Source organism: Pleurodeles waltl, chromosome 9 (assembly GCF_031143425.1).
Source record: "Pleurodeles waltl isolate 20211129_DDA chromosome 9, aPleWal1.hap1.20221129, whole genome shotgun sequence".
NCBI lineage: Eukaryota > Metazoa > Chordata > Amphibia > Caudata > Salamandridae > Pleurodeles > Pleurodeles waltl.
In genome coordinates, this window is record NC_090448.1 from 433,528,345 (window position 1) to 433,548,893 (window position 20,549).

The 20,549-nt window shown below is 46.1% G+C and overlaps 1 protein-coding gene across 1 annotated transcript in view; it reads left to right on the forward strand.

Moving 5' to 3' along the window:
• Positions 1 to 20,549, forward strand: part of LOC138259480 (cytochrome P450 2F2-like) — a 286,557-nt gene that overhangs the window by 55,434 nt on the left and 210,574 nt on the right. The window contains exon 2 of the mRNA XM_069207250.1: positions 16,251 to 16,413. Coding sequence (XP_069063351.1) covers positions 16,251 to 16,413 — 163 coding nt within the window. The remainder of the gene's footprint in view (positions 1 to 16,250; positions 16,414 to 20,549) is intronic.

Genomic DNA, 20,549 nt, shown 5'->3' on the forward strand with positions numbered 1-20,549 from the left:
AGCGGTGCTGGTGGTGGCGGTGTCCTTGGCAGCGGTGCTGGTGGTGGCGGTGTCCTTGGCAGCGGTGCTGGTGGCGGTCTTGTCTGCTGTGCAGGTTTGCGGCGACTTGCTTTTCTTTCTGTGCCCCTTGCCCACCTTGGATGGTGGCGCAGCTGTCTCCGACTCCCAACTGTACTCCTGGGAGAGCCATTGGTGGCAGGTGTTTTGCCCTTCTCCCTCCGGGCAGTGGCCAACTTCTTATGCTTCTGAGGTGGGGGACTGTCCGTGATCTGGCTCCTTGGCACACTGGCTGCCCTGCTGCTTGGCGTACTCCAGAAGCCGGTTACTGCTGGCACCACTGTTCCCGCTGATGTGGTGGCTGAGGTGCTGGCTTGGGACCTGGAAAGGTGGGCCCTAGGGGACTGAAGGGGTGGGGGAGGTGAGGGGAAGAGGTCAAGGTTGGACAGAAAAAGTTTTTGGGACACACTGGGACAGGTAGATGGAGGGGGTATGGGAGTAGAGGAAGAGGTAGTGGTTGTAGGAGGTGTACTTTTCCTGACTTTGGGTGAAGGTGCATGGGCTGGAGGCTGTCGTGAGGTGGATGGATGTTGGGTGGGTGTGTGACTGCGTTTGTGTACCTTCGGAGGTAGGCTCACAGACACACTGGGAGAGGGCACAGGGGATGTGTGAATGGTAGTGGGGGTGGTGAGTGCACGTGAGCGATATGTGGTGATGGGTGTGCTGGTGATGGACATAGTGGGTGAAGATGTAGTGCATTCAGGTGTGAGTGGAGATGAGACAGGGAGGGAGGAGGAAGACAAGGAGGAGGGGGACACAGTGGAGGCAGTGGATGATGTTATGTGTGCATGGGTATTATGCTTGTGTGAGTGCCTGTGGGATGCGTGGTGCTTATGTTTGCCAGAGCTTCCCTTGTGTGTTGAGCTGTGTGCATGCTGGTCTGAGGGTGTGCTTGGGATAGGCTAAGGTATAGGGGTTTGGGTCTGTATGGAGGAAGTTGGAGGGAGAGGCTGGACACAGGGACAATGGCTGCCATCAGTGCTGAGGCCAGAGTCTGAAAAGCTCACTGTTGGGCTACCGGACCAGAATGAATGCCCTCCAGGTATGCATTGGTCTGTTGCAACTGCCTCTCTACACCCTGTATGGCATTCAGAATGGTAGACTGCCCAACAGTGAGGGATCTGAGGAGGTCAATGGCCTCCTCACTGAGGGCAGCAGAGCTGGCAGGGGCTGAGGTGCTGTGGAGCTCCCCTCGCCCTCCGTCCCATTGGTGGCTTGAGACTCCATTGTCTCGCCCTCCAGGGTCATGTGGGATGCAGCTCCCTCCTGCTCCGGTGCCCCTGCTCCTCCGCCTTATGATGCTATTGCACACAAGAACAGGGAAACCACAAAAAGGGGGGGGGGGGGAGACAGAAAAAAGACATGCTCAGTGCATGCAATACCACTACCGTTTGCGGACACTACAGACACAGAGGCCCTCTGCACTACGCCATGCACTTTGAGTTCCCTAATTAATCACAGGGACATGGGGTACAAGGACTAGGCCCGATTGCTGCACACATGGAAGTCACAGGAGCCTGACTAGGTGTACTTGGCGCTAAGCACTGGTGGGGAGGGGTGCCACACGGCCTGCCTTACGAAGGGACCTTGCCTGCTAAATTCTCCCTGGCCTAGGGTAACCCACAGCCCACCTCCCCCACCCAGACACCTCCAATGCGTGCTGAGTCAGCTGAATGAGAGTGTACTCACCCCCTTGTGGCTGCTGTGGTGCCCTCAAGCGCCCATCCAACTCCGGATACGCCACCGCCAGGATCCGGAACATCAGGAGGGTCATGGTGCGACGGGCACCCCTCCCACGTTGGAAGGCCATCCCCAACAGGGCCTCTGCCATCTTCTTGCTCCAGCAGCGAATGTCCTCCCATATTTTCCGGCAGTGGGTGCTCCGGCTGTGGTGGACCCCCAGGGTCCGATTTCCTTGGCGATGGCATGCCAAATATCCTTCTTCTGGTGGGCGCTGACCTACAGGAATAGTACAGGGGAAAAGGAGAAGATATAACCGTCTGGACTGTCACAGTCATTGGGCCGCCTCCCTACCCTTGCCATGACGCACATCCACTCACCGCTGTTTCATGCACGCCTCATTGTCCCCCCCTATCTTCCATCCACAACACTCCACACAGGCATTGCCCATACAGCATGCTCACAGTGTACTTACCTGTTTGTCTGGAGGACCGTAGAGTAGTGTGTACTGGGGAAGGACCCCATCCACTAGTTTCTCCAACTCCTCCGTGCTGAAGGCAGGGGCCCTTTCCCCAGACACATGAGCCATTGTCTCTTCCAGACTCAGATCACAGCAGCACTTGCAGTGTAGGTCCTCTCCTGTCGAAGATCAGGTATCAAGTGAGTAAACAGATAGAAAATGGCGGTCACGTCCGTGGCCGTGCATACTGTCACCGCCAGCGTACATCATCATTGGCTCCTGGGGCCCATAGGGTCCAATGTTAACCAATGCAGGATTGCGCTGCAGTCTTCGACTGCCTACTGCGACGGTGTACAACGCCAGTGCAGTTACCTCATATCCCATTGTCCCACCTTACAGGTCAGGCAGTCGCCATTTCAGGGGGCCACATGGCAATATTTTTAAATGCGTCACACTTATCTAGGCCTTACATACACACTTAGACAGGCACATAGCAGATTAAAAAAATTGTGGAATAAAGTTGTGTTTTCGTACCTCAGTGTTGGCTGACTCACTCCTCGCTGTTCTCCTCCATAGAGCACGTCCACTGGGGCAGGTGAGGAGATGGCTGCATCCTCTGGTGTACAGACCACTGGTGGGCCTGTCGACAATGGAAGAGAGACATGTAATTGTCACCTACAGACTGGACCGTGCCACAATCCATGAACTGTGTGCCCAGTTGGAGCCGGACCCGATGTCAGCTATCTGCCATCCCACAGGTATCCCCCCTCTAATGCAGGTGCTGTCAGTACTCCATTTCCTGGCAAGTGGGTCTTTTCAGACGACAGTGACAATAGCATGAGGGATGTCCCAGCCTATGTTCTCCAACGTGTTGTCCAGAGTGTTGTCTGCCCTGCTGAAACACATGCGCAGCTACTTCGTGTTCCCTCAGGTGGAGGATTTGCTTACAGTAAAAGGTGACTTCTATGCCCTGGGACATATCCCCAACATGAAAGGTGCCATTGATGGGACACATGTGGCCTTGGTTCCCCCCGCAGGAGTGAACAGGTGTACAGAAACCAGAAGAGTTACCATTCGATGAATGTGCAGATGGTGTGTTTGGCCGACAAGTACATCTCCCATGTGAATGCCAAGTTTCCTGGCTGAGTGCATGAAACTTACATTCTGAGGAATAGCAGCATCCCTTATGTGATGGGGCAACTCCAGAGGCACCTAGTGTGGCTATTAGGTGAGGACATGGACCCTATACAGTGTGACTAGGTGTCTGGAGATGCCCCTAAGAGTTAGTGCATGTCTAACAGTTGTCCCTTGACATTTGCAGGTGACTCTGGTTACCCCAAGCTGTCATGGCTACTGACCCCAGTGAGGAATCCCAGGACAAGGGCAGAGGAACGCTACAATGAGGCCCATGGGCGAACTAGGAGGGTTATAGAGAGGACCTCCGCCTCCTAAAGGCCAGGTTCAGGTGCCTCCATATGACAGGTGGTTCCCTAGTCTACTCACCAAAGAAGGTTTGCCAGATCATCGTGGCCTGCTGTATGCTTCACAACTTGGCTTTGTGACGACAGATGCCTTTTCTGCAGAAGGATGGTCCAGATGGAGGTCTTGTGGCAGCTGTGGAGCCTGTGGACAGTGATGACGAGGAAGCAGAAGAAGAGGATATCGACAACAGAAACATTGTGATTCATCAATCCTTCCAGTAAGACACAGGTAAGAAGACATCACTGCCTGCTACATCTGATACCCTTGTTCTACCTCTCATCTGTCTGTCACTTTCACCCAGTGTATGGACCCTGAGTTGTCACTTTCCCTTTCAATTTCACAGATGTGGGTCCCACTGTGTGACATCTGCTTTTTTTCCTCATGGACTACAGCTGTGTGACATCGGTATGTTGACAATACAATGGATATAGCATTTTTTCACAGTTATTGCAAATACACATTTTCAAAAGCACAGACTGACTCCAGATAGTTTTGTGATTTACAGGTGTTTATTTAAGTGCTAAATAGTGGAGGGGGTTGTAAAATGGTCAGGGGTGATGGTGGAGGAATGTCCATGGCAGAGTCCAGTCTATTAGTCTCACAGGTGCATTGTCCAAAGGGGCATAGGAAGTGGAGCTGGGGCAGTTGATGGATGGACAGGGTGACAAAGTGGGACAAAAGGATGACAATGAGAGTGGTATCATTTCTTGGCGGGGGTCTTGGCATTGTTCTCTGTCTTTGTCCTGGATCTCAGGGACCATTTGTGTGGTGGTTCTCCAGCTGCAGGGGGTGGGGTGCTGGTGTCGTGGTCCTGTGGCGGTGCCTCCTGTCCACTACCGCCGGCAGAGGTGGTGGGCAGTTCATCGTCCAGGCTACTGTCAGGGGCCCCTTGTTGTGCCACAGTGTCCATCCTGGTGTTGACGAGTTCCTTTAGCACCCCTACAATGGTGCCCAGGGTGGTATTGATGTTTTTGAGTTCCTCCCTGAACCCCAAATACTGTTCCTCCTGCAGCCACTGGGTCTCCTGAAACTTGGCCAGTACCGTTGCTATCGTCTCCTGGAAATGGTGGTAGGCTCCCATGATGTTGGAGAGGGCCTCGTGGAGAGTGGGTTCCCTGGGCCTGTCCTCCCCCTGTCGCACAGCAGCCCTCCCATTTCCCCTGTGTTCCTGGACCTCTGTCCCCTGAACCGTGTGCCCACTGCCACTGCCCCCGGGTCCCAGCTGTTGTTGGGGTGGTGGGTTAGCCTGGGTTCTCTGTAGTGGAGGACACACTGCTGCTTGACATGTCCTGGGGACAAAGGTATGGGTCTGCTGGGTGGGTGCCGGGCTGGTGTTTCCAGAGGGGGGAGGCTTGTGCCAGTGTGAGGGGAACCATCTGTCCCGAGGTCGTAGATGGGCCGGGCTGGTCATCTAGATCCAGTTGGACAGAGCTGCTGTCATCACTGTGGGCATAGTTTTAGTATCTGTGTGTGCCATGGTGTGCAATGGGTGGGTGACCCTGTCCCCCAGTGCTTGCATTCTTGTGTAGGACCTTGTGTGCTAATTGTTTAGGGGTGTTTGTGGGTATGTGCAGTGGCCATGCATTGGTGATGGGTATAAATGCTTTGTTGTTGCATGCAGGGCTTGGTGTTGGGATGTGTGGTTTGTGATAGTGGGACATATGTGAGGAGTTGGAGTGATGGGGGTGAGGGCGAAGGTGGGGGTATGTGATAGCATGCAGGTAGGGTGGGGGCTGAAGTAGTTAAAGATTTGACTTACCAGAGTCCATTCCTCCAGCTACTCCTGCGAGGCTCTCAGGATGCAGTATAGCCAAGACCTGCTCCTCCCATGTTGTTAGTTCTGGGGGAGGAGGTGGGGGTCCGCCACCAGTCCTCTGAACTGCTATCTGGTGTCTTGAGACCACGGAACGTACCTTCCCCCGTAGGTCGTTCCACCTCTTCCTGATGTCATCCCGTGTTCTTGGGTGTTGTCCAACTGTGTTGACCTTGTCCACGATTCTGTGCCATAGCTCCATCTTCCTAGCTATGGTAGTGTGCTGCACCTGTGATCCAAATAGCTATGGCTCTACCAGGGATGATTTCCTCCTCCATGACCCTGAGCTCCTCCTCAGAAAACCTGGGGTGTCTTTGTGATGCCATGGGGTGGTATGGGTGATGTGTGGGGTGGTGGGTGTTGTGAAGTGTGGGGTGATGTTTAGGGGTGTGTGTTTTGTGCGTGGATGTGTATGAGTGATGGTGTTGTGTGCCTCTGTCTGCTGGTGTGGTCTTTGCTTTTCTGTCTCTCCGCTCCTTAACATTTTTTGGTAGTAAGGGTTTGTGGGTAATGTGGGTGTGTGATTTACATTGTATTGGGTGTGTGGGAGTGGTGTGTGTATGTGTATCAGGTGTGTGTATTTCGATTTGTCCAATGTGATAGTGTTTTGTAAATGTGTGTGTATTTTGAGCACGACGGTGTATACCGCCAATGGAATACCGTGGTTGAAAGACCGCCGCATGGATTTGTGGGTCGTGATAGTGTTGGCGTATTCCTGGTGGCGTGACGGTGGAGATTTTGTTATCGCCAGTTTATCACTGACCTTTGGTGTGGTGGACTTGTGTGGGTGTCTGGATTTTGGCGGATTCCGAGCTCTGAGTCGTAATAGCTGTGGCGGAATTCCCCGGCCGTGGCGGTCTGTTGGCAGTCTTCTGCACAGTGGTAAGCGGGATTTACCGCCAGGGTTGTGATGAGGGCCATAATATTTATCTTGTAAGACGCAGGTCAAAACGATTAAGATGCAATAAGTATATGTTGAAATATCCCTGTAAAAATGATATCATGTATTTAGTCTCTTAAAAGAAACAAATGTCTCTTGCAAGCACAAAGCACCTTGTTTGCATTCAAATTCTCATCAAGGGACCACAGAAGAGGAGATGCATGGAAAACGTAGAGGTGTGTGTCAATTTTTCCCGCTCAATAGAGGATGCGTTGTCTAGTTTTCACGCAGGGCAGGCTTTCTGTCGATTTCAGGCATGTAGCTGGGTTCCTCTTCGGGTTGCAGGGTTTTCGGACGCCCCAGGGACGATGCGTTGAAGTCTGGTGCTTGCAGGACAAAGTCACAGGGGCTGCACCGATCCGGTGGGTGTTGTGTGAACATTTCTACCGCACGGCAGGCGCTGCGTTGATTCCTCTCAGGAAGTCGGGCTGCGTCGTTCCGGCTCGGCTTTGCGTCGATCCAGTGGCCCGTGTATCGCATTTACGGTCACTATGCTGGCACTGCATCGATCTCCTGCTTGCGAAGTTGGGCTGTGTCGTTCTGGTTTGGCATGCAGTGATTTTCTCACCACGATGCAGGCTGTGCGTTGTTTCTTGCAGGCTGTGCATTGATTTTCGATCACACAGGGAGTTCTCTTGCAGGAATGAAGTCTTTTTGGACCTGAGACTTCAGGGAACAGGAGGCATGCTCTATCCAAGCCCTTGGAGAGCAATTCTCAGCACAGCCAGAGAGCAGCAAGGCAGCAGGGCAACAGCAAGGCAGCAGTCCTTCTCAGAAAAGCAGTCAGGTGAGTCCTTTGGGCAGCCAGGTAGTTCTTCTTGGCAGGTTGCAGGTTCTGGTCCAGGTTCTCTTCTCCAGGAAGTGCCTTGATGAAGTAGAGTGTATTCCTCAGAAGTGTCTGAGTTGGTAGGGTCAGAGACCCTGTCTAAATACTCAAATGTGCCTTTGAAGTGGGGGAGACTTCAAAGAGTGGCTCAGATGTGCACAAGGTGCCCTTTCAGTTCCATCCTGTCTGCCAGGGTCCCAGTAGAGGTTGTGGCAGTCCTTTGTGTGAGGGCAGGCTACTGTCCTTTGACATGTAAGTGTCAGGCCCTCCACCCTCCCAGCCCAGGAAGACCCATTCAGTATACAGATGTATGCAAGTGTGAGTGAGCATCCTGTGTTTGGGGTTGTCTGAGTGAATGCACAAGGGAGCTGTCAATTAAACCTAGCCAGCGTGGACTGGAAGGCACAGAAGGATTTAAGTGTAGAGGAATGCTCACTTTCTAATAGTAGTATTTCTAATATAGTAATATAAAATCCAACTTCACCATTAAGCAGGATTCTGTATCACCATTCCGGCCATACTAAATATAACCTGGCTACTTCTTTCAGATCAGGACCTACCACTCAAACAGTATATGAGGGTAGGCCTAATGCTATCCTATGAAAGGAGCAGGCCTCACAGCAGTATAAAACAAATTTAGAAGTTTTACACTACCAGGACATATAGAACACACATGTTCATGTCCTGCCTTTTACCTACATAGCACCCTCCCCTATGGGCTACCTAGGGCCTACCTTAAGGGTGACTTATATGTAGAAAAAGGGGAGTTTAAAGCTTGGCAAGTACTTTTAAATGCCAAGTCAAAGTGGTAGTGAAACTGCACTCACAGACACTGCAGAGACAGGCCTGAGACATGGTTATAGGGGTAGTTATGTGGGTGGCACAACCAGTGCTGCAGCTCACTAGAAGCATTTGATTTGCAGGCCTTCTGCACATGTAGTGCACTTGACTAGGGACTTACAAGTAAATTAAATAAGCCAATTGGGTATGAACCAATGTCACCATGTTTTAAGGAGGGAGCATATGCACTTTAGCACTGATTAGCAGTGGTAAAGTGTGCAGAGACCATAAACCAGAAAAAATGAGGTCAGAAAAAGAGAAGGAGGAAGGCAAAAAGTTTGGGGGTGCCCCTGAAGAAAGGCCATTTCCAACACCACTCTATTGCAGATCTACTCTCCACTTATCACCACTTAGGCAATAAAGTCTCAACTGGCCAAGGTTAGCCTTAATGTCCTTCGTTGGTGTGTGTGTAGGAAAGTAGCCTCTTTCTAGAATGGTAACCCCCACATTTGGCATGTTTGTCAGTATGTTTGACTGTGCCTAATGGGATCCTGCTAATCAGGACCCCAGTAGTTATTCTCTCTCCCTTTAATTATGGTTATTGCATACTGGCAATCTAGTATTTCACCCACAGTTGGCATACTGGTGCCCCCTTATAAGTCCCTAGTATATGGTGCCTAGGTACCCAGGGCATTGGGGTTCCAGGGGATAATTATGAGCTGCAGCATTTCTTTTGCCACCCATAGGGAGCCCATGCAAAGGCTTCTACAGGACTGCCATTGCAGCCTGTATGAAATGGTGCATACACCCTTTCACTGCCATTTACACTGCAGCAGGTTATGTATAAGTCACCCCTACTACAGGCCTTCCAGCCCTGAAGGCAGGGTGCAGAGTACCTGTGTGTGGAGGACAACCCTGCACTAGCAGAAGTGCCCCCTCGACCTTCAGGACTACTTTTCCGGACTTCTTGAATGCAGGATGCCATTTTACCTGTGCACTGGACATAGGTCACTACCTATGTCCAGCTCAACAACAGTAACTCTGAATTTGGCCATTTTTTACATCAAACATTTTGGAATCAGGCCTCAATGCTTTTGCAAGCATTGGTTGTATGGTTCCATGCACTCTGGGGGCTCCTTAGAGGTCCCCCAGTATTGCCATTACAGCCTTCTGAGGTTTTGCAGGCAGCCCCAGCTGCTGCCACCTCACAGACAGGTTTCTGCCCTCCTGTTGCTCAAGCAGCTCGAGCCCAGGAGGGAAGAACAAAGGATTTCCTTTGGGAGATGGGTGTTACACCCTCTCCCTTTGTAAATAGGTGTTATAGGCATGGGAGGGGTAGCCTCCTAGGGCCTCTGGATATGCTTTGAGGGGCATAGATGATGCCCTCCTTGCCTAATCAAGTCTACACTGGTTCAGGGATGCCCAGTCCCTGCTCTGGTGTGAAACTGGACAAAGGAAAGGGAACGGACCACTCCCTTGTTCATAACCACCCAAGGGGTGGGGCTCAAAGACCCTCCAGAGGGTCCCAGGGTTTTGCCATCTTGGATTCCAAGTTGGCAGGGAGCACCTGAGTTGCCAGTGCCAGCAGGTGACGTCAGAACCCTCCCCTGATAGGTGCTTACCTTTTTAGCTGACCAATCCCCCTTTCAGGGCTATTTAGGGTCTCTCTCTTAGGTGGTTCTTCAGCAGTCAGAAATAGATTCCTCTAGAATCATAAATGATACCAGATAGCAGTGGGGATAAAGGCTTATCACACTCACAATACTGAAATGCTCTAAGCATATCCTTCTCTCTCCCATCACACAGATATTTTTGGGTTATTTTTTTACCACGTTTGCTACAAGTTCTTCAGCATCTAGCCTCTTGATTCAAGTTTGATGCAGTCTTATATAAGCTGATCAGTGGCCTGTTTCTCTCCTTGCACCAGGGCAGTACAGTTATATTTTCTTCCACCATAAGTTTCATCAACAAAGACTGCTCCAAAGCATAAGCCCAACTCAAGTGTTCAGAAAAATGGCATCCATTTGCTATTTCTTAAAGAACAGTTCCTGTACTGGTGCACAGAATTCACCTTGTGAAGTTTACGTGAGTTAGAATTGTTAACTGGTTGCAATCAGTATTTATCCCACTTTGAAGTCTCCGGTGGGAGCCCAGGCACAACCAGAGCCATGCAGGCTCTAACATTTTAAACAATAGTTCTGCACTGAGTACATCTCCCAGGATTTTCACATATTATGTGGGCTTTACTGGGATAAGAAAGACGGTCTAATAGCAACAGGTTAGGGAAATTATAATTTGCACCCAGACAACCTAAACCTTTTATTGTCTCCTCCTAGGACACCACCCATCTAAGGCCCTGATTTAAGAAAAGTGGTGCTGCACAGGGTGCAGCACCACTTTTCTTGCACCCCTTAGCGCTCTCCTAACACCACCATGTGGTATCTAAGATATGGCACACCAAGGCTGTAGTTAGGGGAACTAGCATTTAAAATGTTGATGCTAGTTCAGAGCTTTGCAGGATTAGCGTAAAAAATGTGACGCTAATCCTGCAAAGCACATTGAAACCAATGGCATGCCTCCTTTTAATGTCTGCTCTGAGCAGGCGTTAAAAGTGCTGAAAAACATTACGCAAAGAAATACTTTAGATTTCTTTGTGCCATTTTTTCAGCCCTCCAGCGGGGGAATCCCCCCTTTGCATACATTATGCCTGGTGCAGGCATAATGTAGCGTAAAGGATTACAAAGTGGTGCAATGCACGTATTGTGCCACTTTGTAAATTTGGTGCAGAAATGTTGCCTTCTTTGGGCCACATTGAGGTAAAAACATTACGCAAATGTGGCACAAAGAGGCGCTAGGGACTCTTAAACGAGCCCCTAAGTCTCCCATTCACTAGCACACAGGAACATGCTAGTCGCAGCTCAAATCTTAAGAGATGTAACATCTTTGGTTATAGGATACTGCATGGCCTTTATGGAGGAAGCAATAGGTGATGTGCTCTGATGATCAATATTACAGAAGCCTGGAGCGCCGTCAGTGATGACATGTACTGTCATGATCTTTGGTGGAAAAACACAAGATCTTCTTTAAAAATTGAACAGGGGACATGTAGCACGATTTCCGGAGACATACAACATTTTTTGTTCTTGCTGTATTTATTTAAATACCATAAATAAAGTTTACAGATAGACATATAATTTTAAATGTAGTGTAACTTAATTTTACATTTGGGCCCATATTTATACTTTTTTAGGGCCAGAGTATAAATAAGGCGCACAGGCCTTAATGTCATTTTTTGGAAGGGAACGCCTACCTTGCATATAATTAACGCAAGGCAGGTTCCCCCTTCCAAAAAATGACGCACATGGTGGGATTTTGACATCTGCGGGGTCGGGCGTCAAAGTATAAATATGGGGCAGGGTTTGCGCCGAATGTGCGTCAAAATTTTTGACGCACATTTGGCGCAAGCAGAGTATAAATATGCCCCTTGGTTTGGCCTCCTCAGTGGGCGTTTTTGTGTGCTTGTATTTTGTTGTTATGCTGAAAAGGAACCAAATCACTCTAAGGATCCAAGTGAGGATATTCTCTTTTCAAAGTTAATATGTGTATAATTTTAATAATCACTGGGTTTATACAGGCAATTATTGTCTTGCTAAAAACATTGGCCCGAATTTAAGAAGGGCCTAGTGCCATATATCGCCTCACTGGCATCATTATTTTTACGCTAATGTGGCGATATTATGGCAAAAACGCTGAGCCATATTTACAAAGTGGCACAATGTATGCATTGCTCCACTTTGTAACCCCTTGTACCACATTATGTCTGCGACATGCATAATGTATGCCAGGGAGTCATTCCCCAATTAGTGGGATTGCAAAAATGTAGCAGTGAAATCTAGGAGATTCCACTGCTACATTTTTTGCTGCTAATTTTAACACCTACCCAGAGCAGGCATTAAAAGGGGGCGCACAAATGCTTTCAATGGGCATCTAAGAACTGTGCAGGATTAGTGCCAAAATGTTGGTGCTAATCCTCCAGAGTACATCAATAGTACCAACAATTTCAATGCTATTGCCCCTACTCTGCACCATGGTGCACTGTATATTAAACACGGCGCAAACATGGTGGCGGTAGGGAGGGCTACTAACGGACACAAGAAAAGTGGTTCTGCATTGGATGCAGCACCACTTTTCTTAAATCAGGCTCATTATTTGTATTTTATGACATTCATAGTTATTTCTTTCTAACATGCATCTGAAAAGTTTCCAATGCAGATGATCTATTAAAATATACAAAAAGTGATGGGTGGAATATCCCAGTCCATCATTATTTTGCATGCCATGCTTCTCAATTTGGACCCACCTATATGCAAACCAGATTTGAGCCTCCTCAAATAGGAACAGTCCAACCAAACTACCAAGCCAGGTTCTACCTGACCAGTTTTATCCCTTTTGTGGTCTCATCAGTTGCATATAGCTTGGTTCCAATGACACAGCGTGCACGGGACCCACGTCTGAGCATACCCATTAAGGTGACATATTAAATTATCCAAAAAGTGATAGTTGGAATGCTTCAATTAATCTCAGCCACTGGTAATTACTCAGGCTTCATCCCAGTCTATCATAATTTTGCAAGCCATGCCACTTCAGTTTGGACCCAGCTATATGCAAATCTGTCTTGGCCTTGCTCCAATGGGAACAGTCCAGCCCGAACTGCTAAGCCATATTTTCCCTGAACCAGAACACAAGCAATGCAGGACCGGTTTTGCTTTTGTTATAAGACCATCAACTGCATATAGCTAATTCCAGTGACACAGTGTGCATGGAAACCACGCCTGGACATACCCATCCCACTCAGGGTGACATATTAAAGTATACAAAAAGTGATGGATGGAATGCTTGAATTATTCTTAGCCACTGGTAATTGATGGGGCTGCATTTCAGTCCATCATTATTTTGCACAGCATGCCACCTCAGTTGAGAACCAGCTATCTGCAGATCAGTCATGACCCTGCTCCAATGGGAACAGTACAGACCGAACTGCTACAGCATCTCCTACCTGAACCAAAACACAAGCAACATAGGACTGGTTTCATCCTTGTCAGTGACTAATCAGCTGTGTGTAGCTTGGTTCCAGTGACACAGTGTGTACAGAACCCACGTCTGAGCATACCTATCCCACCTAAGGTGACATAATAAATTATACAAAAAGTGATGGATGGAATGCTTGCATTAATCTCTGCCACTCGTAATTACTTGGGACACATCCCGTTCAATCCTTATTTTTCACACCATGCCATCACAGTTTCGACCCAACAATATGCAAATCAGTCTTGAGCCTGCTTCAATGGGAACAGTGCAGCCCAAACTCCCAAGCAAGGTCCTTCTTGAATTGGAACAAAAGGAATGCAGAATGAGTTTCACCCTTGTTATGGGCTCATCAGCTGCAAATAGCTTGGTTCCAGTGACACAATGTACTCGGACCCACATCTGGGCATACCTGTCCTACTTAGTGCAGATAAACTGTCAGTTACATTTCTGCTTCCTGACCCCAATTCAGGTGCTAACCTCTGCCAGTCATGCTGATACAAAGGTTCCCACAAGGGAAAAAGCAAAACTACAAGTCCCAGTAGACAGTGTGTAACTGACTAAAAAGTCTAAAGTGACTAAAGGTGTCATACTTGACATTCAGCAACTTGGCAGCACTGAAGTCAATTGCCATGATCATCTCATAATGGGGAGCAGCCTTGAGAGGAGTCCATCACATTAGCTTTACTACTGGTAGACTAGCCAGTCCCTTGACATATTCTGAAAGGCACATGATACCACTTCTTCTGGGGCAGACCTGTTTATACGAAAAACACATTTCTTCTTTCTATTTGTCTTCCTCAATGTCATATTTTTTGTCTTCCCGGTACTGATTTTTGTTGGTTTTACAATAAGTTTCAATGGCTGACAGTTGGGATTGTTAAGCACCCTAGCTGTTCTGGCAATCAAAATTGAATCGTCAATATATAGGAGGGATTGTATTTTGAAGCCATTTATCATTGGCTCTATTGACACACAACAGTTGTTTACCACTACCTTCCTCAGTTACCCTATTCTATCAGCTTTTGAAAGATGAAAGATTGGAGTATAACCACGTAAAATTAAATGTGCCACCACGTGTTCAAACATAGATCCCTACAGTGGATGCAATACTCAACCTAGAAGCTTAATCGGGATGGACGATTTAAAAGCCTGTATCTAAAATATGCATTTTAGTCGAAGAAAAAACAAGATTTAGTGGTGACTTTTAAAGTCTAGTAACACTGAAAAATTACTCTACCTACATGTTCAGTGTCATTTGATTGTTTTTTCTTGCCCTCATCTCTTCAGGCCGCATCACACTTGTTCTAGGCAACTCTAAGACCCAGATTTACTAAGGGCGTGCATTGGCCTTCTGACACGCACGGTGATGCAACACAATGCAAGCCCTCAAGTGAGATTTACTACTACTAAGCAGTGCAAAGCTATCTTGCTTGGCTCTGCATGACTTCATAAATTTAGAGTAACACAAGGCAGTGCGAGTTGCCTCCTTGCGTTAGTCTGAACTGGGAAGGCATTCCATGAGTGCAGTGTGGGCATTCCCACTCATCCATCCATGGAACATTCCCAGATTTAGTAACAATAGCAAAGTTTGGATGCATCGAATTGGTAAGCCTTCCAAACAGAGGCGTAACGAGGAGAAATCTGTTTATTTCTTCTCTGTATTTTCTCTTTCTACATGTGCTGCATTCTGCACCTCACGTAGAAAGACGAAAATGCCTCTGAGGATTGTTTTTGTGCAGGAAGCTGTCCCTTCCTGTACAAAGACAATTCTGCCTGTAACACAGGCTCCCTTGCACCATGGTGGAAGACTGCCTGCGTTGGCACTAGGCAGCACTCAGCGCAGAGATGGAGCAGGAATGTGCAATATCTTAGTACATAATGGCACATTCCTGGTCTCTTTGTGACTAAGTTGTCTTGTTGTGTTGCAGTGACGTTTTAGTAAATCTCACACTAAATCTCCATTTGGCACATATTCCATAGTAAAATACTTTCGTGGAATATGTGCTCTGTAAATATGAAATTTTATTGTAAAGAAGGAAATGTGTTCTCACAATAATTTGTAATCGTAATGGATGTGGAGATGAGAGCATGTAGAGAGACTATAGTAAAATGCTTCAGAAATAAAGACTGATCAGACCCTTTTAAAAAGTTGGATTAAGACTGTTATCGACTTAGATTTTAAAGTTATTTAATTGTGTCTTGCATGTGCCACAAATAACATTATTTTAAGTTCCACTGCAAGCATTTTTTTGCAGTGCTTTTAAGTAGTTGTGCATTAAACCATTTGGCACTTTGGCACCAAATCGTCAATCTCGGCCACCAAACATTACTCAGGGTAACCCAAACAGTACTCATCTTCATCAATCTAAAATCCCTGTCCTGCTGCACTAAACAATTACGTCCCTGGATAACTTCAGACTTTCACTCTAGACGCATTCAGCATCTTTGAATATACAAACAAAAGCTTTTCACCCCTTCCGCAAGGCCAACTAACAGTTATTCATCATGCATGAGTTACTATTACAGTTATAGCATATTGCCAACAACATCTCCATCTAAGAGAAACACTCTTAAATGTCGCTTTTGTATCAGACCTTCTTAAAAGATTTTTTAAGCTCGTAATGTCCGTTATTGTGCACTTAGCAGACTGCCATCTCCACTTAATTATTTTACCACTACCAAATCATGCCAATAGAATTTCCTACCACTTAGGGGCTCTACATCATAACCCCATAAGTAATAGTTACACTGGCACTAAATATGATATTCAAATAGTCTCGTGAGTTTCACTGATATAATTCGGTGCATCAACTGCAGAAAGATTAAACTTCCTATCGACTAAAACGTGCTACATCGTCTATGAAATTTTTTGTTGGGTGTGGAAAGGTTGTTTATGTGCAAAGAACAAACTGAAAACACACAGTTCTCAATGACATCCTCAGATATTCCAGAACTCATATATTTTATTTAAACCCCAAAATGCCATGCCTCAGTGACAGAGTTGTATCATCATTATAGAGCACCAACATACTGAGCATTGATATTAAAAAGCAATGTACCTATGCCAGGTAACCAATGGAATGCCATGTGAACACGTTTTGGTTTTATCATTTTGTTTTTCAAGCTCTCCAAAAAGTATGGCCCAATCTACACATTTTACCTTGGCTCCCGACCGACAGTGGTGCTATGCGGTTACGAGATCCTGAAGGAGGCGCTGATTGACAATGCAGAGGAGTTTAGTGGCAGAGGAGAGTTCCCAGCCGTGCAGATGTATAGCAAAGGAAATGGTGAGACTTCCGGAAATATAACTATAAAAACTGTTTACCAGGGTGCATTGTTCATCGATTTCTTCTATATAATACTATTACAAAAAATAAAATCAAACATGTGTAATTGGTTTTGACAACTTTAGATTGATTGAATACCCAGTTACCACCTTAGAATAAATGCCATTAATGAACACACATTTATAGTATCAGATTCAGATAGATATTTGCACCCCTACTTTCAATTTCGGTGCACAATCACTGCTATTTACCAGAGGCAGCTGCTGATCTTTGAAAGTGGTGGGGAGTAAAACCAACCAAGAGCTCACTACATTATTTTCAAAATTGCCTCATTCATACTCAACTCCTCTCACAGTTACTCTTTTCCCATCGCCCACTCTAACTCATTCTCTCACTTACTTATTCTCACTCATACTCATTCACATTCAGTGTTACTCACACACAGATATACTCATACCCAGTGGACCTCATTGTCACTTACTAACATGCTTACACACACTCACTGACTGTGAGTATTGGTGCAACTGCATCTGCTGCACCATGGATACATACAGCCTGACTCACTTCCACTCCATCTCACAAACCCCAATCAATCAACTGTTCCTTCTAACACACTCATACTTCTTCACTCACTCCCTTGTACTCAATTTTAAGTATTTGTATGCATTTGCATACTCAGATTTTCACTCACTTTCACTCTCATTAACACTCTCAAATGCGCACACACAATTTCACTCACAAACAGGTAATACATACATATAGAAATGCTATTTCTTTGACTTACCTTGGTTGCATAGCAGGCAACTCAGAGGCTCCATGGCAGCAGCAGAGCAGGGGTTTGGTGCTAGGCATTGACACCAGCAAGCCTGGTTCCCAAACAGGATCTAATGGAGCAGCAAGGGCAGGTTTGAAAAGGGGAAGACAGACCTCAATCCCTCTCCCAGCCTCTTGATAGGACTGGAAGCAAAGCCCTATAAGAAGATGGGATAGTGCTGGTGAGCCTGTCGTTGCTACACTGTGTGGCTTGTCATTGGCCTCGGGCATGCACTGATATGTACCGTAATAGCCCCATTATAGCAGATATACTGTGCATGAGGCTTGATCAGTATGTTTGCTAAATAAAATGAATTGTGCCTGTGGAAAGGGACCGTAGTTAAGCTACGCCCCACAGACATGCGCAATCCAGACATGCAGCTGCAGAGTGATTTATTTTGAAACATCATTCAGTAGCTGGATTATGCCTCCGCCACCTCAACCCCCTGCTCTCCTCACCCTGTCATCAGGAGCCTGGAGAGAAAGGACTGACCAGAGTACAGGCAGTGCTCATGAAAACATGAAACTTGTGTTTTCATGAACACTGCTCACTTGAAGATTGTGCAGGGTTCTCAAAGGAGACAGGAGAATGCACCCTGAAGTCCCTGACAAGGAACCGCAGCAGCTATTCACTAGTAAAAAAAAGTTACATTTAGAGAATACACTGAGAAATAGATTGTCGGACATTTGCTAACATTAAATATTACAACAATATTGTGTACAGTGCCTATATAGATAACCATCACATTTGTGAATAGATTGGCATTCACAAACTGTCAACAGGCACAATCCAACCCCGGATTTAATAAGAGACAGGGCCACCTTTATCACTGATTCCTTCACTGCCTCCCCCAACAGTGACCTCAAACCCTCCTTAGCCTCTCCCTCACAATTATGTACTTTTTAGCGCCACTCGTCCCAATGTACACTGTCAGAGTGAATTACATCACAAAATATTATACAGAGACAATGAGCCATAGAGGTGTGTAAATCAATGAATAGGAAATATTATTCCGAGACTGAGAACTATAAGGTGTAGGATTGAGATGTCATCCATACTGGTATGAATTATATGTTAAGAGTGTTTGGTCTGGAGAAACAAAGCGAGCAGAATAAATAAGCTTTATATGATATGTTTATATGCTTTATATGATGTGTGGTAAACAAAGGGCCAGATTCAAAAGGCCCTTTCGCCATCGCAGCGTCACTTTTATTTACAAGGTGGAGTTAAGCCACTTTTTGTGGCTTAACACCACCTTCTAAATACGGCCCCATCACACGTAGCACTTTGAGTGGAAGGGACTTGCAATGGGTGTTGCTGTAGGCATGCCACAGCAACACCCATTGCATGTTGACGCTGCCCCAGATTTACAAGTTTACATAAACCTGAGTCAGCACCAAAATCTAACACCATCCCATTTGTGGCATTAGCATGGCGCAATGAGGAGAAATGCTTTCCTTTCTCTTCATTTTTTGCTCTTTCTATGTGTGTTCTATTCTTTAGCACACAAAGAAATAGCAAATCACCATTAAAAATTGTTTTTGTGTAGGAAGGTGTCCCTTCCTGTTCAAAAACAATCTCCCCCAAAGCGCAGCCATCCTTGCACAAGGGCGCAAGGGTGGCTACGTTGGAGCTCGGCAGCAAATCAAGTGCAGGGGCAAACCAGGAGTGCACCGTATTCTATTAAATAAGGCGCATCCTTGTGTTTTGAAACTGACGGAGCGCGGCGCTTCCAAATGTGATGCAGCATCGCTGTCAGTCATTTTCTTTTAAATCTGGGCCAAAGTCGTTGCGCTGTGCAGCATTGCATGAAAGGAAGAGAGCACACGAGCAACATATCTATTAGGCTCCTGCATACCTTAGATGGCCTTGCACCAATGTACACACCCTTCCACCATGGAGCAAGGGTGTTTGCATGATGTCAACGCCAGGTGTTATACTGCAAGGATACCATTCCAGCACAAAATTCTATGCTGTGACAAAGTTTAACAGTCTATTACTTTTATGTGTGCTGTACTGTGCAGCACACAGGCAAAGTTGGAAACATTTTTGAAAAAAAATAAATCTTTTCTCCAACTTTACGCCTTTCTCACGGAAGTGTTATTTTTTCATGCCAATCTCTTTCTATCAATGGTAGTAGATAGCCGTTAGTGTTAAAATACATGGGTCAAATCATGGGAATGTTTGTCTACCACGTATGCCTTCTTGATGTAAAGTAGCGCATAGTTACTGTAGGGCTACCATTCAATGCAATTCAGAATTTGCACTGGAATGTAAGCCCCAAAATAACACTTTGTACCAGGATTTCAGCACTTTTGTGATGCTAAAAAGATGCAGTATCAGTAAATTCACCCCATAACCATAACGCAAGGATTGGTTTGTCAATGGCATACTAATACAATTGTACTGCTACCCAAAGAGAACCTTTTTAGCATCTTGAACAAAGTCACACTCTTTTTCAAGCCTTCTAGATAAGCTGTTTGGTGTAACCTTGTTCACTTTTCCTCTGCAAAAAGGTTTCAGACTCAGCAAAACAATTCTTGTGTTTGCAGTTTCTGTGTATCGGGAGAACTGACCAAAGGTCAAGCAACTCCTCAGTGTCCTGGTGTGAAAGCTTCTGTATTGCAGTACAAAAAATGATGTATAAACAGTATTATTCCCAATCCTCATTGAAAGAGCTTAATAGCTTACATTCTTGTTACTGTCATCAAATGTAAATTGGGGGGAAGTGCGAAATTTGCATAAACTATTTTCACGTAATTACACAACATTTTGGTAAAATATGTAAAATTAACCCAATTATGTGACATAGAAATATAGCATTTGTAACTACATTTTAGCTAAAAATATGCCCTTATGTTCATTTTGGATGTAAAAATGTATTTTGCATTAAAAATAGCCCCAAAAGCAAAGGCCACGTGGATTCTGGTCATTCACATTGTTCCTGAAGTACTGGGCTAAACTTTTTGTGCATATGCAGTGGATTTACGCAATGTTGTATAGTGGCATACTTTCTGGAATTTTTAATAGGAACTGTAACAAGTAATTCACATGCAAATCAGACTGGCACAATGTAAATTTCACCAACTAATTGTAGGTAAGGATTGCCATTAGGCCATTCAACAAATCCTAAAAAAGACTGCTATATATCATTACTGTAATAAAGCCACAATCTTTGCTGTTGATTGTGGGGATTGTCTGGTCTTGGATTGAAAATATAGTTACACTCAAGCATTTCAAACAAAGCACTGCTCGGTTCGGTGTAAAGCACGCACCCAGAATAGTACATTTTGTACAATCTTTATTAACGCTATTTTAGCAC